Source organism: Mesocricetus auratus, unplaced genomic scaffold, assembly GCF_017639785.1.
Source record: "Mesocricetus auratus isolate SY011 unplaced genomic scaffold, BCM_Maur_2.0 Super-Scaffold_100004, whole genome shotgun sequence".
NCBI classification, from domain to species: Eukaryota; Metazoa; Chordata; class Mammalia; order Rodentia; family Cricetidae; genus Mesocricetus; species Mesocricetus auratus.
Window position 1 is genome coordinate 45,331,696 of NW_024429189.1, and position 25,983 is coordinate 45,357,678.

The 25,983-nt window shown below is 40.8% G+C and overlaps 1 protein-coding gene across 18 annotated transcripts in view; it reads right to left on the reverse strand.

Annotated features, from left to right (window-relative positions):
• Positions 1–25,983, reverse strand: part of Ttn (titin) — a 273,546-nt gene that overhangs the window by 49,430 nt on the left and 198,133 nt on the right. For all 18 annotated transcript variants that reach the window (XM_040745671.1, XM_040745672.1, XM_040745669.1 and 15 more), the window contains 40 exons: positions 25,787–25,916; positions 25,395–25,694; positions 24,984–25,301; positions 23,752–24,048; positions 23,357–23,656; positions 22,951–23,265; positions 22,715–22,863; positions 21,867–22,017; positions 21,495–21,776; positions 19,410–19,712; positions 18,615–18,917; positions 18,235–18,516; positions 17,819–18,118; positions 17,417–17,719; positions 17,016–17,324; positions 16,623–16,904; positions 16,240–16,539; positions 15,863–16,156; positions 12,805–15,771; positions 11,842–12,162; positions 11,454–11,738; positions 11,055–11,354; positions 10,453–10,755; positions 9,443–9,718; positions 9,038–9,337; positions 8,398–8,700; positions 7,853–8,152; positions 6,692–6,979; positions 5,976–6,272; positions 5,585–5,887; positions 5,183–5,488; positions 3,926–4,213; positions 3,539–3,829; positions 3,165–3,452; positions 2,400–2,987; positions 2,205–2,309; positions 1,552–1,749; positions 1,166–1,462; positions 490–1,077; positions 87–389 (listed from right to left, as the gene is read on the reverse strand). In XM_040745671.1, coding sequence (XP_040601605.1) covers positions 87–389; positions 490–1,077; positions 1,166–1,462; positions 1,552–1,749; positions 2,205–2,309; positions 2,400–2,987; positions 3,165–3,452; positions 3,539–3,829; positions 3,926–4,213; positions 5,183–5,488; positions 5,585–5,887; positions 5,976–6,272; positions 6,692–6,979; positions 7,853–8,152; positions 8,398–8,700; positions 9,038–9,337; positions 9,443–9,718; positions 10,453–10,755; positions 11,055–11,354; positions 11,454–11,738; positions 11,842–12,162; positions 12,805–15,771; positions 15,863–16,156; positions 16,240–16,539; positions 16,623–16,904; positions 17,016–17,324; positions 17,417–17,719; positions 17,819–18,118; positions 18,235–18,516; positions 18,615–18,917; positions 19,410–19,712; positions 21,495–21,776; positions 21,867–22,017; positions 22,715–22,863; positions 22,951–23,265; positions 23,357–23,656; positions 23,752–24,048; positions 24,984–25,301; positions 25,395–25,694; positions 25,787–25,916 — 14,413 coding nt within the window. The remainder of the gene's footprint in view (positions 1–86; positions 390–489; positions 1,078–1,165; positions 1,463–1,551; positions 1,750–2,204; positions 2,310–2,399; positions 2,988–3,164; positions 3,453–3,538; positions 3,830–3,925; positions 4,214–5,182; positions 5,489–5,584; positions 5,888–5,975; positions 6,273–6,691; positions 6,980–7,852; positions 8,153–8,397; positions 8,701–9,037; positions 9,338–9,442; positions 9,719–10,452; positions 10,756–11,054; positions 11,355–11,453; positions 11,739–11,841; positions 12,163–12,804; positions 15,772–15,862; positions 16,157–16,239; positions 16,540–16,622; positions 16,905–17,015; positions 17,325–17,416; positions 17,720–17,818; positions 18,119–18,234; positions 18,517–18,614; positions 18,918–19,409; positions 19,713–21,494; positions 21,777–21,866; positions 22,018–22,714; positions 22,864–22,950; positions 23,266–23,356; positions 23,657–23,751; positions 24,049–24,983; positions 25,302–25,394; positions 25,695–25,786; positions 25,917–25,983) is intronic.

A 25,983-nucleotide genomic window follows, 5' to 3' on the forward strand; every position in this document is an offset into this window, starting at 1 on the left:
ATACTATGAGTTTTGCTTCTGGGTACTTTATATAAAACATCAGAAGGCTCAAATGAACAGTGTTGAGAAAGATGATAAATACTAACATGCAGCATCTTTCATCAGGACAGGATTTGAGGCATCACTAGGTGGGCCAATCCCTGCTCTGTTTTCTGCACTGACGCGGAATTCATAGGTATTTCCTTCTTGTAGTCCAGTTACTTTGCACCTGAGATCAGAAACTGGAGTCTTGGTTGCTCTCACCCATCTCAAGCCTTTCTTTTCCCTCCTTTCAACATGATATCCTGTGATCTCGCTGCCACCATCATCAGCAGGTCTCTTCCAACTGACAGTGGCAGTATTCTTAGTGACATTTGATATCTCTGGTTTTCCAGGAGGGCCAGGGGGACCTACAAAGAAGCATATTTGTGGTAAGTTTCTGATTTTCTGAACTGTGTTGTGAATGTTTTCATGGTAACCTTTACCACAGCTACCACGTGCTCTACATACCAAATCTGTCAACCATTTTGACAGGTTCAGACTGAACGGGCTCTCCTTTGCCGTAATGGTTTACTGCTGACACTCGGAAAAGGTATTCATTTCCTTGGATGAGTTTGGTTACCACATGCCTGCAAGCCTGAAGATCTTCAGATACCACTGTCCACAAAAGCCGACTGGTTTCTCTCTTTTCAAGGACATAAGCCTTAATTGGTGATCCACCATCTTCCAAGGGAGGTGTCCACGTAAGTGTTGCTTTTTCAGCAGAAACATTACTGATTTCAATGGGACCTGGGGGACCAGGTACATCAAGGACTGACACCTTCACATGTTCTTCCTTTGTGCCAAAAGGATTGGTGGCAGTGATGGTGTATTCACCGGCATCCTTTCTTGTGGCATACTTGACTGTCAGCATAGAAGATGTTGGGGTTGAAGTTATTTGGGCAATATCTGATGGTCTGATATCTTTTCCTGCCTTGGACCAACTTGACTTTGGAAGGGGTTTGCCAAGAATGCTAATGGCACTTAAAACAATGGTATCTCCTGCTTTGACTGTTAGCCCATCCTTAATCGTGGGATCAAGGACAATGGTTGGTGCCTCTGCAAAGGAAAAAAAATAAGTTCATCAGAAAAAGAAGGAGGTTTAATTTTCTGTCTTTTTGTTGGGAAAAACTTAAGTATCACCTACCGTACTCATCCTTGCAAATGATGGTTCCTGTGCTCTCAGATGGAGCGCTGATAGCACCTGCTGTATTCTTTGCTCTGATTCTGAATTCATATTTTCCACCTTCAACAAGGTCAGTTACAGTAAAGGCACAGTCTGGAACATTAACATGGTTGGCTTTCATCCAAGACTTAGATGGCAGGTCCCTCTTTTCTACTATGTACCCTGTTAATTTATGACCACCATCGTATTTGGGTTCTGTCCAGATGAGAGTCACTGAATTCCTCGTTACACTAATAACCTCAGGTTTCCCAGGAGGATCTAAAACAGAAAGGAAAACCCATCAAAAAATCCACCAATTCTTCCTTCATGTAGAGTAACCCCAAGGCTTTTCTTTATTGATGGCTTACCAATTGGATCCAGTGCCACAACCGGCTCTGATGGCAGGCTTGGTTTGCCCACTCCTGCTAGATTGATAGCCATAACTCTGAATTCATATTCAAGACCTTCAGTTAGTCCTGTCACTTTGAAATCTTTCATCCTTATAGGAGTCTTGTTAGCTCTCTTCCATAGAAGGCTGTTTCTTTCCTTGAATTCAATATGATACCCTACAAGTGACCATGAACATTTCAATTCAGATAGACATTATGTAGATTGGTTTAAAACACACACACACACACACACACACACACACACACACACTTTCCATAATTATTTATTTGCAGATATATTGAAAAGGTAATCTTACTTTGATCTATACTTTTATCATTTAGGCATGGTGCCATTTTTTTTCTTCTTGCAATGTACATAATTATTACATTTTCTTTTGAAAAACAGTAGATATTAACTATAAAAGTTATTTTCTTTATGAACTGTTAAATTGGGGTGCTTTCAAAGAAATTATATGTTAATTGGGGGGCTTTCATAGAAATGATATGTTAATTGTGTATATGGAAAGAAATACGCATTACTGGCCATGCAGATAATTTTATAAACAAAATGTTCATAAGGCACGCTGATTAAAAAGTCAAAGGAAGTCAAAGGATAACAGTAAATTAAATACCTGTAATTGGTGAGCCACCAGTTTTTTTGGGATCAGTCCATGTTAGAGATACTGAATCATGTCTGACATCCACAATATTGGGAGGTGGGGGAGCATCAGGCACATCTAGGGAAAGGCAGAACATGTAAGATTTATAAAAAGGAACCTCCACAAGGCCATATTTCACCTTTTGTTATTTTGCTTCAACACACTTACCAAATGGATGTTTGGCAACAATTGGCTCTGACTTCAGGCCTTCTCCTACACCATATTTATTTTCAGCACTGACCCTGAAGGTGTATTCTATGCCCTCATGAAGTCTAGTTACTCTAAAGGTGGTTTTCTGGACAGCTGAGGCACATGTCACCCACTTGTTATTCACAGAGTCTCTCTTCTCTAGTACATAGTTGGTGATTTCAGAGCCTCCATCATCCTTTGGAGGACCCCACTTCAAGGTCATGGCTTCTGCTGTGACTTCATCAAATTTGATTGGGCCAGTGGGAATGCCAGGCTTGCCAACCACCTTTATAGAGAGAGTTCCTTCCTTGGTGCCAGCAACATTCTTGAGTGTGATTGTGTATTTTCCAGCATCTGATTTTTGGCAATCATATACTACAAGAGTTGTATTAACGGCAGTCGACTCGACACTGACTCTTGTGTCAGTTGCTAGAGGATCTTCCCCCTTCTTCCAAGACACTGATGGTGCTGGCTTGCCCTTTATGGGGATCTTAAGACGGAAGTTGCTATTTTCTTTAGCCAAGTAGCACAAATCAGGTAGATCCTTTAAGTCAAGATCAGGAGCCACTGTGGAAAAAAAAAGCAGAGACAAATTATTGGCATTGAAACGATTAAGACTAGACAGTCACCTCAGATCACTATGGTTTTAAAAGGTATATATTTGGCAAGCCAGTGTGTTAGGGCTCCAGCACACACTTCTGATGATGGGGGAGAGAAAGTGAAGATGCAGAGGGAGATGCTTACCGACATCATCCTTTGCCACGACGATGATTTCACTTGGGGTTCCTTCTCCATTTTCATTTTCAGCACTCACTCTAAAGGTGTACTCCTTCCCTTCCTTCAGATCTTTCGTGGAGTACTGTAGGCTCAATGATTTCATAACTCGCTGCCACTTATTTTCTTCTGTCAGGAAATCGACTACGTAGCCAGTAATTCTACTTCCACCATCACTGCGAGGCTTCTTCCAGCCAATGGTACAAGATGACTTAGTTACAGCCAGTGATTTCAGGTCAACAACGGGCCCAGGGGTTTCTGAAAGAGGATAAACGATGAGTCTAAGTCACAGATAACCGAGGTGGGCTATAGTTCAACAGGATGGGTCATAGTTCATTGCTTACCAGAGGCCTTGACGGCATCACGTGTTTCACCTGGATCGCCAATGCCATACTCATTTTCAGCGAACACTCTGAAGAAGTAGGATTTCCCCTCCTCCAAGTTAGAGACTCTGAAGCTTGTCTTTGAGCACTCAGTTGTCACGGTCGACCAGGATTTTCTCTCTGCATCTCGTTTCTCAACAACATAGTTTATGATGGGGCTCCCGCCATCAATAATGGGAGGATCCCAGGTAATATATGCAGAGTCCTTGGATATTTCCTTAACAGTCACATTGACAGGTGGTCCAGGAGTATCTAAATAACAAGTAGAGGTTAAGTAAGAGATAGACACATTAAAAAAATACAAACTTGTGATTTCAAACACACGTGGTTGGTTTTGAATAGACTTACCAAGTACTTTCACTACAATAGTGTACTCCTTTTTCCCACAGCTGTTCTCCAAGGTTAAGATGTATTTTCCTGCATCATATTTGTTCACATTTTCACAGCGCAAGAAAGTGTCAAAGTCAGTTGACTTTATGTCCAATCCAATCCTTTCTCTTAGATTGACGTTTGGTTTAGACCAAGTGATCTTTGGAGGTGGACGTCCTTTTACTGGCACGTAGAGTCTCATTGTAACTCCAGCACGTAAAATGAGTGTTTTCCTTAACTCAGCATCAAGTTCTCCCTCAGGTGGGACTATTTAATTTGGGGGTGAAGAAAGTTAAAAGTCATAAAAATTTAACCATCACACTTATTTTTAAAGACTATTCTATTATTCCTAAAATATATTTCATTTGTAAAACCAGTTTCTTGTTTTTTTAAACATCCTTAACAATTCGATACTCTATTGATCTTTTCATTTTCTTTAAAATATCCTATTTTTATTTTTGAATATGTGTTTATGTGTATGTCTGCATATGTGAGTGCAGAGCCCCCGGAAGCCAGAAACGGGCACTAGGTCCCTGGAGGTGAAGTTATTGGCAGTTGTAAGTCACGATGTGTGTACCGGGATCCAAACTCAGGTCCTCTAGAAGAGAAATATGCCCCCATAACTACTGACCCATCTCTCTAGCCCCCAAGATCTTTCCATTTTTCAGTGCACCTTTACCAACCAAGTATTCCTTAAAGGACCTGTACCCCTCTTCACATGAGCCCTGCAGATCTAAGCCTCTATCTATGCTACCTTGATTCTTCTTTCTTATAGTCAATGAAGACATCCTGCATATACCATGGCTCCCTTAGTTATTTCATTGTAGGAAGAAACTATATAATAGATGAAATATACTACCAGGAAACTTTTTTAAGGTGGGAAGGAGTTATGGTGATGAAATGAATAGAAGAAAGGGGACTTCCAGAACCTTCCAATTATATATTTATAGAAGGCTTGTTTGGATGATTAAATAACCTGCAGAGGGATAATAAATTGGCCATGACATTACAAAAAATAAGAAAAAAGAAGACCTCTTTATTTTTAGAATAACTTTCCTTATTATTTTGAAAAGCACCTATCACCTTCATTCCATTTGGCCTGCTAAAAATCATGTGCCACCTACCCAACCTGTACTGTGCTCCTGGAACTTGTAGGTAGGTCTGCACAAGTGTTGATCTCTCTCTTAGACTATGATAGACAAAAAAAATCTCACCATGTATGTTGGTAGTACTTACTCAGGATGTCCTTGGGGCAGTGTTTGTCTGGTACATCACTGGGGTCACTGTACCCAATCTTATTAACAGCATACACTCGGAACTGATACTCCGTGTTTTCCATTAGGCCAGTCACCTCAAAGCGGGTTTTCTGTAGCTTCTCTGGTAAATTGCACCTCACCCAGTGATCAGAATCAGCTCGCTTTGCTTCCACAAGATAACCAATGATGGGGCTACCGCCATCATAGGCTGGCTTGCCCCATGATAGACTCACAGAGCTACGAGTGGTATCGTACACTTTTGGGAAAGCTGGTGGGCCAGGAGGATCTAAGGACAAATGACAACAGAAAGATTTAGTGACAACCTCCTTTCTGGCTGCTTAATGCTGAATATGGAGCATAGGACTCTCTCAAGTACACTTACACAGTGGGTCCTGAGCGTAAACTGCTTTGGATGCATCGCTGGGTTTGCCAGGTCCGGCTTTATTTATGGCGGTAACTCGGAATTCATACTCAGTCCCTTCCTGGAGACCCGTTGCTTTTAATGTTCTTTCTATAACAGGTTTTCTGTTGACTTTAGTCCAGTTAACTGCCTGAGTTTCCCTCTTTTCAACCAAGTATCCAGTGATAGGTGAGCCACCATCATCTGCAGGGGCTTTCCAGCTGACTGTCATGTGATCTTTAGTGACATTGCTAATGACAGGAGGGTCACAGCGTCCAGGTGGGTCTGTAAAGATGGAGTGCGTAAGTTAGTTTTCTAAGCAAAAAGATAGTATTTAAAAAGGAAAGGACAAAGTGCTGGACAGTGCTCTTACCATATGGGTTTTTAGCAATTGCTGGCTCAGTGAGGATGGGATCGCCCACTCCGTATTTGTTTTCAGCACAGATACGGAACTGATATTCATGACCCTCTATAAGTTTCTCCACGGTGCAACTGGTGATGGGCACAGTAGCAGAGACCTGAGCCCAGTTAGGCCTGCTTGTTTCACGCTTGTCAATGATGTAGTTGGTGATTTCTGAGCCTCCGTCCTCGAGAGGAGGTTCCCAAGACAACATGGCACGATCTGCATACATCTTGTTGATTTTGACAGATGCTGGAGGACCTGGTTTATCTGAAAGAATGGAGAACAAAAATGAACTATTTTACTAAAAAGGGGAATTATTATAAAGAAGAGAGCTAGACAGTGGACTACACTCTATATTGTCATCAACTTCCTGTATGAGCCTGGAAGTCACCTTACTTTTCACAATCCTAGGTAGCTGGAATATGTGATCACTAATCTCCTATAGAGATCAAAAACACTATTCTATAATACTATTAATTTTATTCTTGGGAAATACTTTGTTTGTTGCTGTGCTTGAGACAGGGCATCTGTAGAAAAGGCTGATTTAGCATTCTCTGAGTAGGGGAGCATGACCTTGAACTCTTGAACCTTCTACCTGAGATTACAGGAGTTCATTGGCATGTACAGCTTGTAAACTTACTTACAGCCCAAGTGAAGCATGGGAATGTAATGAAATGCTTTATTACCTAGTACTTTAAGCTTAATGGTGGCTGATTTGGAACCACTAGAATTTTCGGCAGTAATGGTATAGTCTCCTGAGTCCTTCCGGTTCACACTGAATAGCTCCAAGGTACACAAGTTCCGCTTCATTGCCATCTTTATGCCTTCTGCTGGTTTTATTGGTGTGCTATCTTTCTTCCAAGAAACCGTTGGCATTGGTTTACCAAACACAGTAGCATCCAAGCAGACATTAGTCCCAGCTTTCACGGTAAGCAAAGACTTCATATCGACACTGAGTTCTATCCTGGGAGGAACTGGAAAGAAAGAACATTGAAGGTCTTAATGTACGCAAAACTGCATTGTGTAATTATTGCTGGTAATAGTGATAAATTCATACTTGTTTCACGAATGATATTTTAACTTGTTATTAACTGTGAACATTTAATACTTGGGATTGAACTCAGGTCTTTATACATGCTAGGCAAAGTGCTGTACCACTGAGCTACACACCTAGTCCTACAACCTTATTTGTATTTAATAATTATTACATACATTTAGGAGTACAACATGTTTGCACAGGTATGCATTTGTGGAATGATTCAATCAAGTAAACTCATGAAACAGTCACCTCGCCTATTTAGTCAGCATTTTTATTGTGTGTGATGAGAACACATACAGTCTACTCCCTTAGTAATCTGGAGACCTCTTATACATTATACTCTGGCATCATGCCGGATCACCAAAACGGAGTCTTTCTGTCAGACCGAAACTTTTGACATTCTTTCTTTCTTATCTCCCTTCCCTCAACCACTGATTTTTAAGCTACATACGCATTATGAAAGCAAAATAAGTTTAGTACAGAAATTTGACAATACTGCAAATAGATAAAAGTAAATTCCCATAATTCCAACACTAGGTTTTCAGCACTATCATGTTATTATTTCTTTGTCATTATTATGTGAATATGTATGAGTAAAATCATACAGTCCTCAGCTGTGTAACCTGCCTTTTTGTTTGGCTTATTATGATTCTTCATAAGCATACTTTTTAGTGCTGAGTACAAAGTTAATTCCTTATCATTTATTTTCCTCTGTCTCATAGTTGTGCATTTAGTTTTCTTTTTTTCTTTTCTTAAGTCAGGAGACATGACCATCATGTAATTGTTATAACATGCAATAGAATTTTACCATTTTCTGCAAGGATAGTGACTGGGTCGGATGGCTCAGAAGGCTGGCTAATGTTCACAGCAGTCTTGGCAATCGCTCTGAATTGATACTGAGCATTCTCTTCTAACCCAGTAGCTGTGTACTCTTCCTGGGGAATCTGGTGAGGTGTGGTATTGCACCGAACCCACTTATCACCAGGAAGTTTGCAAGCTTCTACAAAATAGCCAATAATCTTGCTGCCTCCATCGTGCTTTGGACGGGCCCAGATAAGGGACGCACTGTTCTTGGTGACATCAACAACTTCAGGTTTTCCTGGGGGATCTAAAGAAAAAGAAATATTCTCAATGTTGGTCTTAACTAGCAGATGCTTAAACTCACATTACTCCTGTGATTTTCAACAGGATATCAATCATGTCATGTCAATCGTCTATCTGGTATCTGCTTCTGAATGCATGCTATGCATTTATATGTAGTACATTTCACGGCAAGAATAAGAGCCTATTCCAGGATAGAAGTGTTACCTTTCAGAAGCAAGATTTAAATGTATCTCTACAATGTTCACTTACCTACTGGCATCCTTGCAGTTACATATTCTGTTGGTTTGCTAGGTGGGCTGGATCCAGCTTTGTTTAGAGCATAAATTCTGAATGAATATTCTAGACCTTCTACAAGACCAGCACATGGATATTCAGTTGACCGGACAAGAGTGTCATTAGCTTTCACCCACAGCAAACTGTTTCTTTCTTTGCGTTCAATCAGGTAACCAGTTATGGGGCTTCCTCCATCACTGTCTGGTCTGTCCCATGCAACAAATATGCAATCTTTGTTGACTTTAGTGACTCGGGCATTTTTTGGTTCACTAGGAACATCTAGAGATAAAGATAGGGAAATGTTAGTTTTCTATTTTAAACTAATACCCTACAAAGAGTCTCTCTCTCTCCCTCTTCCTCCCTCCCTCCCTCCCTCCCTCCCTCCCTCCCTCCCTCTCTCTCTCTCTCTCTCTGTCTCTCTCTCTCTCTGTCTCTCTCTCTCCCTCTCCCTCCCTCTCCCTCCCTCTCTCCCTCCCTCTCTCCCTCCCTCTCTCTCTCTCTCTCTCTCTCTCTCTCTCTCTCTCTGTCTCTCTCTCTCTCTCTCTCTCTCTCTCTCTCTCCCTCTGTCACACACACACACACACAGAACACCACCACCTCCAACAAAACCACTCACCAAATGGGAACTTAGCAAGCATCTTTGGAGACGTGAGAGGCTCTGAAATGCCAAATCTGTTTTCAGCACGGACCCGGAAGATATACTCCTGGCCAGGGATCAGCTTTCCAACCCTGCAGGAAGTCTTGGTGACTGAAGCTAGAGCTGTGACCCAATCCCCACGGCTTACATCACATTTCTCTACTATGTAATTGGTGATGTTACTGCCTCCATCCTCAAGAGGGATGTGCCAAGACAGGGAGCACGCATCAGCATCTATATCAGAAATGTCAAATGGAGGCTGGGGGGGCCCAGGAGCATCTGCATAAACCAAGAGGAAAGAGATGTAAGGACAGAGATTTAATAGTTACAAAAAACTTTCTGATCTCCATATTTTAATGGCCACTTGTCTTGTGTGTAACCTACCCATGACTGTAACTTTGATTTTCTGAGTGTCTGTCCCAGAGCTATTCTCTGCTGTGAGGCTATAGTATCCACTGTCTTTCCTAGTGACATCCTTTATGATCAGAACTGAAGAACTGTCCGCTTTATGGATGGCCAGGTGGCTGGATGTAACAACTTCATCATCTCCTTTCTTCCATTTACAGATTGGGTTGGGCTTTCCATACACATGTGCCTCGACTCGGAGTTTCTTCCCAGCTTTAATAGTGATTTGCTCGGGCATGAGGATCTTCGGTGGCACTGAAAGCAAAGGCAGAATCCATTTCTTAGGTGTGGAATTTTCCTGGGTTTTTTCAGATTGTGGGTTGGAGCCCTCTAGGTGTTTCAAATTAATGACTGAATTTCTAACCGATGTTTTAGATTGAACTTTTTAAAAATAAAATAATTTATTTATTTAGTTTACATATCAGTTGGCATTTCCCCTCCCTCCTCTCCTCCCAGTCCTGCCCCCCCCATACCTATTCTGTTCCTACCCCACAATCCACTCCTCCTCCTTTTCTGTTCTGGAAAGGGCTGGTCTCCTATGAGTACCAACAAAACAGGGCATATCAAGTTGTAATAAGACTAAGCACCACCCCATGTATTAAGGCTGGGCAAGGCGACCCTGTATGGGGAGTAGGGTCTCAACAGTCAGCAAAAAAAAAATTAGAGATAGCCCCTATTCCTACTGTTTGGAGTCCCACAAGAGGACCAAGCTACCAATATTTTTAAAAAATTCTTAAATGTAATAAAAAATATCAGATACAGACTACATAAGGATAGGTGCAGTTTCCTATTCTGTGTGTACAGAACTTAATAACTCAAGGAGAAATGTCTACCAGCTTTTTATCACATGATATAGAGGAGGCAATGACTGCTTACAAAGATGCATACAATTATTTAGTTTAGAAACTCTGCAGAAAAGCCAGAGAAGAGCAACAGATATTCATGCAGGTAATATGTCCACATACAGAAAATGAAAACAAACAACTTACACAGCTGTTCTTTGGCTTCATAGACACCTTCAGCTTCTCTTGGCAGGCTGACTCCAACAGCATTTCTAGCTGCAACTCTAAATTTATATTTCTTTCCTTCCTTTAGGCCTGTGACGATAAGGCTGAGGTCTTTGACCACTGAGTACTCTGTCCAGCGATCTGCAGGCTGCTCTTCCTCTCTGTAACTAATGATATAGCCATCAATTTTCGCACCCCCATCACGCAGTGGAGGTAACCAGGCCAGTGTAGCACTGTTCTTTGTCATTTCTGTCACTTCAAGTTTTCTTGGAGGATCCGGCTCACCTAGAAAAAGAATATAATTTAGAAAATTAGATAACTTTATAGTCCCCTTTGCTAATGTATGTAAGAATTTCAGTATGACTTTTATACCAGAGTATATGAGATATGTAGTATGAGATATATAGTTCAACATCTTGAAGATACAGTATAACATGAAGCAACTAACACAAGTCTTATCCAAGAGAGTTAGATTCAACATTAGGGTTTCAAGTCCCTTTCAGTATATTATAATTTTATTGACCTCTTAATCTTGATAAATTAGAGGACTAGAGTCAAAAGAAAAAAGAAAGGAGATTTCTTACTGAGAGGATCAGATGCAAGCACAGGCTTGGGGACATCTGTTGGGACCCCAGGGCCATATTCATTGACAGCAGTAACGCGGAAGAAATATTCATTCCCAGGGACAAGATTGGTTACATTGAAACTCGTCTTCTTCACTTCAGGTGTAACTGTTGACCACGTTTTTCTTTCTGCCTCACGTTTCTCCACAATGTAATGTGTCACTTGGCTCCCCCCATCATTTTCAGGAGGGGCCCAGGAAACGTGGCATGACGTTTTAGTGACATCTGAAACTTTTAAATCAGACACAGGTCCAGGAGTATCTGTAAAGAGTCACATAGTCAGAACACAAGTCTCACCATCATTCTCATTAACTCATTTGTTTTTGGAGCAGGAAAAACATAAGCTTTTGGATAACGCACCTAGTACTTTCACATTCACAAAAACAGCCTTTTCTCCTGCTGGGTTCACAAGGGTCAAGGAGTATTTTCCTGAGTCATCACGGGTAGAATTGGGAATGACAAGGAAGGCCATGGTGTCAACTAGATCGACTTGTCCTTTTCTGACCACGTTATCAATACCCACTTTGCGCCATGTGACTTTGGGGGCTGGTCGTCCTCTCACTATGGCAAATAGTCGAATAGGGCAGCCTGCTCTCACTATGACCAATTTCCTCATGCTGGCATCCAAGTCGATCTCTGGAGGCTCTGCAGATGACATCAAAGACATGAGTTGACTGACTCATCAGACATGAGGGAGCCCTATGAGAATGAATGTGGATGGGTATCTACAATTAAAGAAAAGCCTCACCTAGGATTTCTTTAGGCTTGATGGCTTCCTTTAGTTCAGCAGGGCGCCCAATGCCAACCTGATTTTGGGCACACACTCTGAACTCATACTCCTGGTTTTCATCCAAACTTGTGACTGTGAATTCCATGCGGACAAGTTGAGCAGCAGCATTGCACCTTTTCCAGCCCTCATCGGGTGAGGCATCTGCTATTTTGGGTCTCATTTCTACAACATATCCAATTATAGGTGCACCTCCATCATAGACTGGTTTTCCCCATGAGAGGGTTATGGAATTTTTGGTTGTATCAACCACTTTGAAATTGGTTGGTGGACCAGGTGGTTCTGAAAATAAATTATATAAAAAGTGTACACACAATTAATTATCACTAATGATTCTATTCTTTTCTCTGTGTTTGCTGTATGTGTGCTCATGTTTGAGTGTGTGTATATATGAGTTCATGAATGTTTAGGCCACAGGTCAACTTTCTCTATTGCTCTCCACCTTATTAATTGATACAGGGCCTCTCACTGAAACTATTGCTTACCAATTGGCTAGACTGGCTGGCCAGTGTACTCCAGGGATCTGTCTGTCTATGTCCCCCTCTTGGCCCTGGGGTTATAGATGTGTGCTGTCATGCCTGGCTTTGTATATGAGTGCTAGTGATTTGAACTTAGGCTTATGTGGCAGGCACTTTACCCACTAAGCCATCTCCCCAGCCTCATGATATTTTGATGTATAATTTTATAGTTAATTTTCAATCCAAACAAGGTCATTTCAATTTCTTAATTGCCAAGACTTCTTTATTTTCTTTTCTAAAAGTTAGAATCTACCAGTACATATTTTTTGGCAATATGATAAAAAGTCTATTTGGAGAAATATTAGCTAAAATGCTGTTTAAAAATATGGAGTGACTTGTTTGTCAGATACTTGTACACAAAATTTTAAGAATTGGCTTTATATCAGAATAAGGAGGAGCATCTTACCTATAGGATCTTTTGCCACCACTGGTCTTGATGGTAAGCTTGGTTCTCCAATGCCAACTTCATTTTCTGCCTTGACACGGAACTGATACTCATGTCCTGGGAAGAGATTTTGCACTTTCATGCGTCTCTCAGGGATGGCACTCTTGTTAACAGGGACCCAGCGGACTGCATGTTTTTCTTTCCTCTCCAAATAGTATCCTGTGATGGACTTCCCACCATCATATTCGGGAGCATTCCAAACCACAGTCATCTCTTCTTTGCTTACTTTAGTGACTTCTGGAGGATCAGGGCGACCGGGTCTGTCATATTTGGTTTTTGCTATGACTGGTTTACTTTCTGTCGGAGGTCCCGTGCCTATTTTGTTTTCTGCACGGACTCTGAAAATATATTCATTCCCTTCTATGAGACGAGTCACTGTAGCACTGGGTGTCAAGACGTTAGCGGAATAGGTAGACCATACCATTCTCTTGCTCTCACATTTTTCTAGAATATAATTTTGAATTTCACAGCCACCATCATCTTCTGGTGGATCCCAGCGGATAGTACACCTATCACTAGAAACATCAGTGATTTTCAGGTTTCTTACAGGACCAGGCTTATCTAAAACATTGACAGTAGCATAGGCCACAAAACTGCCAGCTGGATTGGTTGCTGTGACTACATATTTACCACCATCACTTCGCTTTGCTTTGGTAAGAGAGAATTTCGATGACTCAGCACTGGTATCAATCTTCACTCTTGGTGATCTTGTAAGATCTGTAGCATCTTTGTCTTTGGTCCAGGCAACTTCTGGGAATGGTTTGCCTCTCACACCTGCCTCGAGTCTAATGGTGTCCCCTGCTTTGACAGTTAGCACCCCACTTAATTTTAGATCAAGTACTGGCTTCTGTAAGTCTTCCTTCACAACAACTTCCTCTGTCCTTACCCAATCACTTTCTCCACCTTCATTCTTGGTTTGTACTCTGAACTCATAAATCTGGTTTTCAACACACTTGTCAACCATGTAGTGGGTTTCCTTAATACTTCCTTTGTGTACTCTTTCCCAGTCAGCAGAACCCTTCAACCTCCTCTCAACATGGTATGATAGATTTGGGCTGCCACCATCATAATCAGGCCGTCGCCACTTTAGATAGACAAATGTCTTTCCTTTATCTGCAATATGAAGATTTTCAGGCTCACCTGGCCTGTCAATGGGGTTGATGGCCAGAATTGGAGTTTTTGTTTCAATGGTTGGCCCAACACCTACTTTATTCTCTGCACAAACACGGAAATAGTATTCATTGTTGGCTAACAAGTTGGCCTTGATCAGTCTCTTGGTGACATCTGAGGCAACAATTGACCAGCCTTTCTGATTTGGTTTACGATATTCTACTATGAAATTTGTAATTTCTGAGCCACCATTATCTAGTGGGTTTTCCCATGAAATTGTGCAGTTTTCCTTGGTTACATTGCTAACCTTCAGATTCTGGCAAGGCCCGGGTCTGTCAAGGACATTAACAATGGCTGAGCCTTGGGCATGTCCACTGCTGTTCTTAGCAGAGATGATATACTTGCCATGGTCAGCTCTGACAGCTTCTTTAATTTGTAACTCAACACGAGGTAGATCATGAAGTAGGTCAACCCGCTTGTCTTTGACCAGTACTTTGCCCTCCTTAGACCAAGTTATGTCTGGCTCAGGTCTACCTTTGACTCGAGCAAGAATTCGGATAGTTTGACCTACCCGAACAGTAATGATGTCACGGCATGTAACATCAAGTTCTACTTCTGGAGGATGAAGGATGTCTTTTGCAATCACAGATTCTGCTAGTTCTCTTGGCTCTCCCTCACCCACAATATTAGCTGCCTTTATGCGGAATCTGTACTCATTTCCTTCAATCAGTCCAGGTACCCTGAAGGCACACTGCCTGATGAGTTCATCTTTATTAATCCTATCCCACTGTGCTGTGCCAGGTTTCTGACATTCTACTACATAGCCGAGAATGGGGCTGCCACCATCACTGAGGGGCTTTGTCCACACCAAGTCTGCAGATTCTTTGCTCTTGTCCTTTAGCTTAGGATTTATAGGTGGCCCTGGCGGTTTGATAGGCCGGCAAGCCTTTATTGGGTCAGAACTTGGGGATGGATTGCTTAGTCCAGCAAGATTTTCAGCAAAAACTCTAAACTCATATGTATTTCCCTCATAGAGTCCAGTCACCCTGAACTTCAGGTCAGCGATAGGTGTTTTGTTTACCCTCACCCATTTGCCAGTTATTTCTCGGCGTTCAATGTAATAGCCAGTTATTGGACTGCCACCATCAGATTTTGGCAGGGTCCAAGACACTGTTGCAGCATTCTCAGTAATGTCAGTTACCACAGGTTTGCCAGGAGGAGATGGAGGATTGAACTTGTGTTTAGCAACAGTAGGTATGGAGTCAAGGGGAGGACCGACACCCATCTTGTTCTCTGCTTTGACTCTGAAGACGTATTCACAGCCCTTTTGGAGATGTGGGACCTTCAGCTTCAGCTTACTGCTTCCTGAAGATACGACACCCCACGTGCCTTTCCTTGTATCTTGTTTCTCAACAATGTAATTTATCACTGGGCTTCCTCCGTCATCCTTAGGTGGTTGCCATGAAATAGTCATGTATTCAGGGGTGACATCCAAAATATTAATAGGGCCTGTTGGTGGGCCGGGTACATCAAGAACAGTAAGATGGACAGCTACTGTTTTGGTGCCAGCTGCATTGGAAACGGTGAGTTGATATTCCCCAGTATCCTTCCTTAAGCAGTTCTTAATGGTCAGCACTGATGAGAAGCTGTCAGTCTCAACTGTGTAGTGGTCATCTGTTTGAATCTCAATCCCATCAGCTGTCCACTTTGCAGTAGGAACAGGCACACCTCTTATGATGGCAGGGAATCTTACTGTGGTACCAGCCTTTACAACGAGTCCTTCAATTAATTTCACATCTAATTCCACAGATGGAGGCACTAGAAAAAAAAAGAGGTCATTAGATTTGAATTTTCACAGTACGAATAATTTAAAGAAGAAATAAGATAATAATGCCAATCCAAAAATCACCTAGTTTTTCTTGGCATTCTATTGGGATAGTTGTATCAGGGAGGCCAAGACCTATGATATTTTCAGCTTTTACTCGGAATCTATAGGTTTTTCCTTGTTGTAAGCCTGTAACAACACACTCTAAGTTTTTCACAGTCTTGAACTTGATCCAGTCCTGGGCACCTTCTTCTTGATATTCCACCAAATATCCAGTGATTGGAGAGCCACCATCACGATCTGGTTTATTCCAAACAAGAGAGACCTCAGTCTTGTCGACATCTACATGGTGGAGGTCCTTGGGTGGCCCTGGGGGATCTTTGAAAGAAAAGTTAGGATGAATAAGCAGTATTCCCAAATATAGTCAGACAATAATTCTATATTCAGAGGGAGTAACTCACGAAGAGGATCCAGAGCCTTGATGGGCTTAGGTGTTTCAACAAAAGGACCGCGTCCATATTGGTTCTCAGCGGCGACTCGGAAGAGATACTGATTGCCTTCGTTCAGATGTTTAGCCATATGGCTCTTCTTCTTTGATGTGGTTGAAAGAGGGGACCACTGGGCAGTGGCAACGTCTTTCCTCTCAACCACATAGTTGGTTACAACAGACCCACCGTCATCCAGTGGTTCCTTCCACGTAAGGTAACAAGAATCTTTCCTAATTTCACTGACTTCCAGATCTCTAGGTGGCCCAGGTTTATCTGAAAAGTATTAAATAACAGATAAGTGACAAGAAAAAATATGTATTTGAGTTTTTTAATGGCATGAATATTAAAATACATACCTAGGACCAGTACTTTTACTGAGACAGTTTTTGAACCAGCTGGATTCTCCACAGTTAGGGAATACATTCCACCATCTTCATGGGCAGCATTACGAATTTCAAGCTTGCTTCCAACTGGAGTAACATCGATTTGTGCTTTTGTTGGAGCCTCTCTGTCTCCTTTTTTCCAGGTTACTTTAGGGAATGGCACTCCTTTGATGATGGCACTAAGTCTTAGGGTGTCACCAACCTTAATGTGTTGTTCTCTTGCCATGTTGGCATCAAGGATCAGCTCAGGAGGTTCTAAAATAAAGAAAAACACCTTCAGGTTGGATTCATTAGTGCATACTATAATAGGGGATATACAACAAGTACCTATTTTTTCACAATTGCAGAACACAACACCTCACTCACCAAGTCGGTCCTTTACTAGAACTGGTTCGGGAACGTGGGCTGGGTCTGATTCCCCAGCCTCATTGACTGCCAGCACTCGGAACTTATAGGTCTGACCATCCCTGAGACCAGTGACTTTATATTTAGTTTCAGGGCATGACTCAGGAGTGTGATTGGCTCGTCTCCATTCTTCATCTCCAACCTTCTGGTACTCCACAATGTATCCCAGTATCTTGCTCCCACCATCATGACGTGGTGGCTGCCAAGTTAGATCAACTGAATTACAAGTTGTGTCTATGGCTTCAGGATTAATAGGCGGGCTTGGTTTAGCTACATAATAAAAGAAAAAATTAAAAGAAGTTAAAACATAGCTGAAAAAGGTTGGGTAATATGAAAACTGAATTAATGTTTTAATACTGTACCAATTGGATCTCTGGCAAAGACTGGTTTGGATGGTGGACTTGGATCTCCAATACCAATTTCATTTTCTGCAGAAACCCGGAATTCATACTGGCATCCTTCTAGAAGATCAGGAACCCTAAACTTAGTGTATGGATGGATAGGCTCTTTGGTAACTCTAGCCCATCGTTTAGACATAGTTTCCCTCTTTTCCAGGATGTAGTTTGTGATGGGCTTTCCTCCATCATTTGGCTTGTTCCAGGTTACCAATGCGGAGTCTTTGGTGACCTCTGTGACAATTGGCTGCTCAGGTGCATCAGGAACTCCTGTAACAGATGTTATCAAAATGTGTTAAAAGTTTAAATCTCCCTGTTAACCCTGTCAAGCCTTGCGTCCTCCCCCCCCCCCCGCACCATATTACATACTGAAACGGTCTTTGGCTTTCATTGAGTCAGACACCAGAGGGTCACTTATTCCATACAGATTTTCAGCATAAATCCGGAAGATATAATCTTTTCCTTCAAGTAGTTTCGGGACTTTGCACGTTGTTTTAGCACTGGCAGATGTCACAGGCATCCAAATGTCTTTACCCAGCTCCTTCTTCTCAATAATATAATTGGTAATTTCACTTCCTCCATCATCTAGAGGTGGCTTCCAAGAAATAACCATGTATTCTTTAGTGACCTCATCAAAAATGACAGGTCCTACCGGTGGTCCAGGACGGTCTGTAGGATAAAAAAAAAAAAGAGAAAAGAAAGAAAATTATAGCATAAAACATCATCGTTTCTGCTTCTAAAAAGAAAAGAGGTCTATTATTCTTGATAAGATAAATAAAACTCACCAACAACATTGACTTGACAGAAACCTTTCCTGGAGCCTGTACTGTTCTCCACAACTACGCAGTATTTTCCAGAGTCTGAGCGTTTGGACTTGGTCTTCTCTAGAGCAAGTGTTGTGGGAGTAGTCTTTATGTGAGTGCGGTCATCTTCCAGCACATCAGCTTCATCTTTGAACCAATCAACCTTAGGCTTTGGTTTGCCTGAGTAACGGCCAGTGAGGGCGAAAGCTTCACCAACTCGGACTGTAAGTTTATCTCTAAAGTCGAGATCAAGTGTTGGGGGAGCTACAATGTAGAATTACAGACAGGAGTCATTTTTGCTATCCTATGATAAAGTTATAGATGTAAATGCTTTCAGAGTATAAACCATAGCAGACACATACCCAGCTCATCTTTGCAAGTGATTGGCTTGGTGCAAAATGACGGCTTGCCTTGTCCAACAATATTGACGGCACTGACACGGTACTCATAGGTATCCCCTTCTTTTAAGCCTTTGACAGTGTATTTTCTGCTAAGCAGGTTGTCATTTGTCACTCTGTGGAACTTTTCAGTGCCAATGAGGCGGCTTTCCAGGACATAGTTAATAATTTCTGACCCACCGTCATACTTGGGAGGGTTCCAAGTCAAAGACACAGTATTTTTAGTGACTTCTTTGACTTCTAGATCTTCAGGTCTCTCTGGTACAGCTGTAAATATTACGACAAGGAAAAGAGTGTCACAGTGAGAATGTAGAAAAGTAGCAGAGTACCCTTTCCTGAGGATTATTTTAAAAAAGCAAACTACTGTCTTCAATGAATCTTTAAACTGTTCTCACTGCAGAACTATTAGAGTGAGAAAGGATTCCTTGGAGCTTCATTAGGGTTAAATAACAAAAGGTCTTAAGAGTCAGTGATATTAGAATTAGGAAAATGACTCAGGCTTTACTTATATCATTGAATAAAAAAGAAACAAGACAACATAATATAGGGAAGGAATTTGATGACTCATACACATCCCTTCCATTTCTTTCACAGTCACAGAAACAATGGCATCATATATTTAACAGCTATCTTAATGCTTGGCAAGTGAATAACACACACATGTGCACACACACACACACACACACACACACACACCATAAATTTGTATTAAATGAATAGCAAGTGGTTAATCATAAAATTGTTTTCACTTGTACTCACTTATTGGATCTCTGATGACAAGTGCATTTGGTGTCTCAACAAATGGCCCCATGCCAATACTATTTTCAGCTGCAATTCGGAAAAAGTAGGATTTTCCTTCAATAAGACCCTGTACAGTAGCATTTTGGCGAGTGACTGTGTATGTCACAGGGGTCCATGCTTTGCGATCAGCTTCCCGCTTCTGAATGACATAGTTGGTGATTGGAGAGCCTCCATCATCTTCTGGAGAGAACCATGTAAGTTTGCAGGAGTCATTGGTTAGGTTATCAGAGAGGAATGGTACTCCAACAGGTCCTGGAACATCTGGGGACAAGAGGAAAAGACTTTAAGCCATTTTTCTCCTGTGCTCAATCAACATATTACCCTGTTTTAAAAGTGAAAACAAAAATGTGGTACAGAAGAAAATAAGATTTTTGTGCTTGTTAAATGAAGTTTTTTCCTGCTATACTAACAGTATTTAACCACATCTGTGTGTACATCAATAATTTCTCTTATCTATGTCTCTCTGCCTGCCTCTATCTATCTGTCTGTCTGTCTGTCTATCTATCTATCTATCTATCCACCTATCTTAGCTCAGGCTCTCATTTTATTGCCTAGTCTGGTCTTGATCTCATAATTCTCTCTCCTTAGCCTCCTTAGTTGAGATTAGATTTCAATCATATTTTAAAATGAAGTAGGCTTGTGCTAATTATTGGCTACCATGTTTTAATAAAAAGCAGAGAAAATAAGATTCCTTTAAAAAAACAAAATTTGTGAGACAGAAGGGAGGAGCTGAAAAACTAGAGCAGACAGTGGTTTGATCTCTTGTGCCTTTTCTAAATGGGAAACAGGGAGAAATTTTTTTCCTGGGTGACCAGTTAGTTGATGGGTATAGAAAGCCCTGATTTTAGAAGTTGGGATTTTACTATGAAAACATACAAGTTATCTAATTAAAGTAGTATTTGTTGATGAGTAAAAGGGCTTAGAAGTTTGAAACCTAAGGGCTTGTGGGGTTATTGATGCATGAAATACTTTTGACCACCTTTTATTACTTATCATAACAGGGAACTGACCATTATTACATTGATATGATAGCTGTTTGAAGTATGGGTCTACTGAATTGTGAGTACTAAATGTGATAGTATCACTTTCTGAGTAAATAAGGGATTAAAGCAGACACATAAGAAGCTGGCGGAGTTGAACTTTATCTTCAGTGACTAACAATGTAATACTGATAATCATATACACTGATTCTCATAGAATACAGAATCACATACACTGATTCTCATGGAATATAGAATCCCCAATAAAGCTTTTCTCATTGTTACAATAACTAGTAAGTAAGGGTAGAGTCTCATGATATGAATGGTTATTGTGGTGAAACTTAAGCATTCATAAGCATTTTCAGAAAAGGTGTTTTCATAAAGACCATGTAATCACACAGTAGGTTCTTATGGTGGCATGTCTAGTCAAAAACTGTAGCATCTAAAGCCTCACATAGGGGAATGGAGATGTGGCTAAGTGGTTAAGAGCACTTGAAGTCCTTGCAGAGGACTTTGATTGGTCCCCAGCGAACACATGGGGACTAACAAACATTTGTAATCTAGTTCCAGAGTATCTGGCACCCTCTTCTGGCCTCCTCACATGCTTCATACAAATGGCACATATACGTGTATACAGGCAAAACACCATATACACTAAAAAAACGAAAACAAAATAAACCTTCATGTGTAGCAGGAGTACAACAATGTGGAATACGTATAGGATAAAAATGCAAAATGGGACATTCAAAAAATTCTAAAATGGGCAGTGATTATGAATTATTTTTCTTATTTTCCAGAACATTTATAACCTACTCTTATTAACAACATAGCATTGTTGTAGATATAATTAAAATGCTGATTTTTAAAAAGTTGTATTTCTGGATTTAGTGATGCATGCCTTTAATCCTAGCACTCAGGATGCGGAGGCAGATGGATGTCTGTGAGCTTGAGGCAAGCCTGGTCTACATAGTGAGTTCCAGGCCAGCTAGAGCTACATAATGAGAATCCTGTCTTGAACAAAGAGTAAAACAAAATGTTGCATAGACAAATAGAAATTATTTACCTAATACATCAACAATAATTGTCTTCTTTCTTTCTCCACCTTCATTTTTGGCAAGAAGGGAGTAGACACCTTGATGGCTCCTCTGGCAGTTTTTGATGACCATGGATGAACTAATGGCTGTGGTCTCAATGGCAGCTTCTTGAGGTAAGGCTCTTTCATTCATGCTCCAGGTGACAGTTGGAGGTGGCTTCCCAGATACGTAGGCGATGATCCGGATTACCCCTCCAGCATGGACAACTATTCTGTCTCTGACACTGGCGTCTAGCTGAAGGTCAGGTGACACTGGGAAACGATTGAAAATGGCAAATGTGACTTCCATCTTTCAATACATAGCATAAACATCGATAGACTAGCAGAAGTAGTGGTAATTACCAATTCTGTCCTTCATTTCAATAATATCTGTGACTTCTCCAGGTTCTCCAACACCAGCAATGTTGACTGCTCTGACTCGGAACTTGTAGAATGCTCCTTCTTTTAATCCAGTCACGACAAGTTTTGTCCCTCTCACTTCTTTATCTTTACCCTGGGGGGGGGACAACAAACATTTTGTAATTACAGTATTTCTAATATAAATATGCATGCTATATCTACTACATAATATTTTTGGTTTAACAACTTAAGTATAACCACTACCTACCAACTCTTCTCAGGAGGTTTTAGGGATCAAATACTATAGACAATGGGTGAATGACTTGCTAGAAATTGTGTTTAAAAATTAGTGGTTAACGATAGAAAAAGAACTGTGCTGTTCATTTGTTCCATCCAGGATTCATAACCAAAAGATAAGTGAATAACTTGACTCAACTTGTCAGCTCAATTTTTATTTTTAATTGATCCATCCCAACTGTATTTACACACAGTGTAATAACTCATTATGTATAAACAGCTGGCAATAAACATTTCTATTTCCTTAAATATTTACCATTTCTACCTGTTGGAAGATTTCAAACCCTTCAAGTTTTCAAAAATAAAATCTATGATAAATTATTGTTAACTGTAATCATCCTGTGCTACTGAATGCTAGAATTTCTTCTTTCTAACTAACTGTTTTGGTCCCCCATATAGGACCTTCTTTATAGGACCTTCCTACTCCTGATCTGATTAGTTTGACATAAAGTTATTTTTCTGAATTTTAGTCACAAACATAGACAGAAACAAATGTGCTTGAGAAAAACTAAAACTTATTCACAGAACATGTCTTTAATGGATGTTTTAGCTACCTTTTCCCATTCTTCTTTTCCTTCTTCCTTAAATTCAACAATGTATCCTGTTACTTTGGATCCACCGTCTTTTAATGGAGGTGACCATTCTAAGTCCACAGATGATTTTGTCCAGTCTGTTACTTTGGGGAATGGAGGACCAGGGGGAGCTGGAAAAGAACCAGCATTCATCAGTGTTCTTAACTTCAACGGCACGTTTAGGAAACATTTTTTTAAAGAATGATTTAAAGGCTTACCAACTGGATCTCTAGCAGTCACTGGATCTGAGGGGAGACTTGCCGGACCCACACCAGCAGCATTGATTGCATAAACCCGGAACTGATAGTCAGAACCTTCAATAAGTCCAGTCACTTTATAAGAAACACCCAGTGTCATGGCTTTGATAGGATCTCGGTTAACTCTCTTCCATCTCTTTGAAGTGGTGTCTTTCATTTCTAACCAATACCCCGTCACAGGAGAACCTCCATCATATTCTGGCTCTTCCCAGTTGACAGTCATGGAGTTACGAGTCACACTGCTCACTGTTGGCTTATCTGGAGCTCCAGGGACAGCTGTGAGAAAAATATATTAATTGACAAGAAGTTATTAGAAACAACAACAAAACAGAAAAGGTAACTGCATATGTGAAAATGTCCTACTCACAGAAGAGGTTTCGTGCTGTTTCTGGTTCACTGTCAAGTGGCTCTCCAATGCCATATTTATTCTGGGCCATGATTCGGAATACATATTCATGGCCTTCTAGCAATTTGGGAATGGTGTACATGCATTCTTTAGGTTCACTGGAGACACGCACCCATGTCTTCCTGTTAGCTTCTCTTTTCTCAATGACATAGTTTGTAATCTTAGACCCACCATCATCTTTAGGTGGAAGCCAAGATAGTGTCATTTGATCTGCTGAAATAGATTCAAACTTTATGGGTCCCACAGGAGGGCCAGGGCGACCTAAAAGATTTTTAAAAAATATTTTATTAGTTGAATGATTTTAAAGCCAAATTAAAAAAACCCACGAAGTTTTAACCAAACAGTACAATCATTACCAAGGACATTGAGTCTCATCTCCTTTGATGCTGTCCCCAGGTTGTTTACAGCTGTGATAGAATACAAGCCAGTGTCACTCCGGCGAGACTGAGGAATAACTAAAGTGCAGGTGTCATCTACCACCTGTTTGTTGACATGGGCATCATAGAGAACAGGTTCTTTGCTCTCAGGCTTCTTCGGAGGAGCTTTAAACCATGTGAGAGTTGGGAAGGGCACGCCTTTAATTTTGGCCACGATATTAACATCAGTTCCTTCTTCCACTTCCATGAATTCTTTTAGCTCAATTGATGGTGGGCCTTGATAATTAACAACAGGAACAAATGTTAACACAGGGAGCAAAAAGCACTAAAGACTAGGACATGAACTTTAATGTGGTTATAAATTCTATTTGGGTCAACTGAATTCAGCCTTCATTGTCCAAACTGATATAAAGAGTGGGTCTGTCTTTAATACTGTTATACTAGTTGGGGGGGCAATTACATCTAGCCATCCTTTATTGGATCTCCACACAGTCACCTATCTGTTATAGCCTCTCCCTCACCATGCTTCATTATACAAATGAAAATTCTGACAAAGGGCAGCCAGGAGCAAATATCACAGTAGCTTATGCTTGGCACTCCATGTCACAATGTTTTTCTTTAATAATTTGCAGAGTTAAAAAGTCATTTCTGTGCTTATTTAGAGGTTCCAATGTGAATTTTTTTCATAAGAAATATAATTTCTGGTAGAAGCCAAATGGTTTTCTCTTTTCTATAAATTTATTATGAGTGTATAAAAAAGGATTGGCACAGTCACAAGACCAGATAAATACATAGTGATAGTGATGGTAACAACAATTAGAAAAGACTTATTTGTATATGTATTTTATCTTCCAAAAACTCAAAACTAAAACGGGTTTTGCAAATAAAGGGAAAATCTTGATTGGAAAGATACATTGGTCTTAGCAGGTGCTAAGCAAATTACTAGCTTTCTGCCCTTTTTAATTCCCTCAATTTCTGATTAGATAAGACAACTTGCCTTATAAAGGCAAGAAAATTACAAGAAGGAAATTAGATATGTCTTGTCTATAGTGAAAGCAATATGGATGGACATTTGCTAATTGTACCCATAACAGGGTAATAAGTAATTGAATAATACGGCCATGCCTACATGAAGCCCATGGAAACATGCTTTATTATTAGGTACATAGGAAGGAAACCCCAGAGAAGGAAATTCTCTGTTAAGTACATACATGTCTGGTCTTTGACAATCACAGGACCAACAGTAGCTGAAGGCTTGCTGACTCCGGCCTCGTTGACAGCTTTAACTCTGAATTCATATTCCCCACCCTCTATGAGGTCTTCAACAGTAAATTCCAATTCTTCCACATCACGTTTATTGCACTGTCTCCATGCTTCTTTCTTTTTCCCAGTTGGGTCCCATGCAAGGCACTCAACAATATAGTGGGTGACAGGAGAGCCCCCATCATTCTTTGGAGGTTTCCACGACAGATGTACCGTGTTCTTTGTTATAAGACCAATCTTGAGTTTAATAGGAGGATCAGGAGGATCTGTAAAAATGTTTATAGGAATCGTTAAGCATGGTTGTTAACAATGTAGCTCATTCTGGAGACTGCATTTTAAACTTGTGTTTTGAAACTTACAGATTGGATCTCTAGCAGTGGTCCTCTGAATGGTTTCAGCAGGTGGGCCAATTCCAAAACGGTTCTCTGCTCTCACACGGAAGAAGTATTGCTGCTCAGAGATGAGATCTGGCACTACAAATGTGGTGCTTCCACAGTTCGGATTGACTTTTGTCCAGGCTTTCCCATCTATAGTCTTCTTCTCAATGACATAGCCTTTGATCCTATCTCCTCCATCATCATCTGGCATCTTCCATGAAAGTCGGCAACTACCCCTTGTGATATCACTAACCTTCAAGTCTTTGGGTGGGCCTGGTGCATCTGTTGGTTACAAACCACATTGTAAGTATCATTGCTTAGATGCTGAGAAAAGTTTGCTCTGATTCTGTAGCAACTGTGAACATCTTTCTTACCCATGACTTTAACTCTGCAGTTGGCAGTTTTCTGTCCTGCTTTATTCTTGGCTGTGATGCTGTATTTGCCTGAGTGAGCTCGATTGCACTCTGGGATAATGATGACAGATGAGCTCTCGGCAGTCTCCAGCTGGACAAAGAAAATTGTTGTCATACATCGAATGAGATCACAACATTACTAAGGTCGATCATCTTCC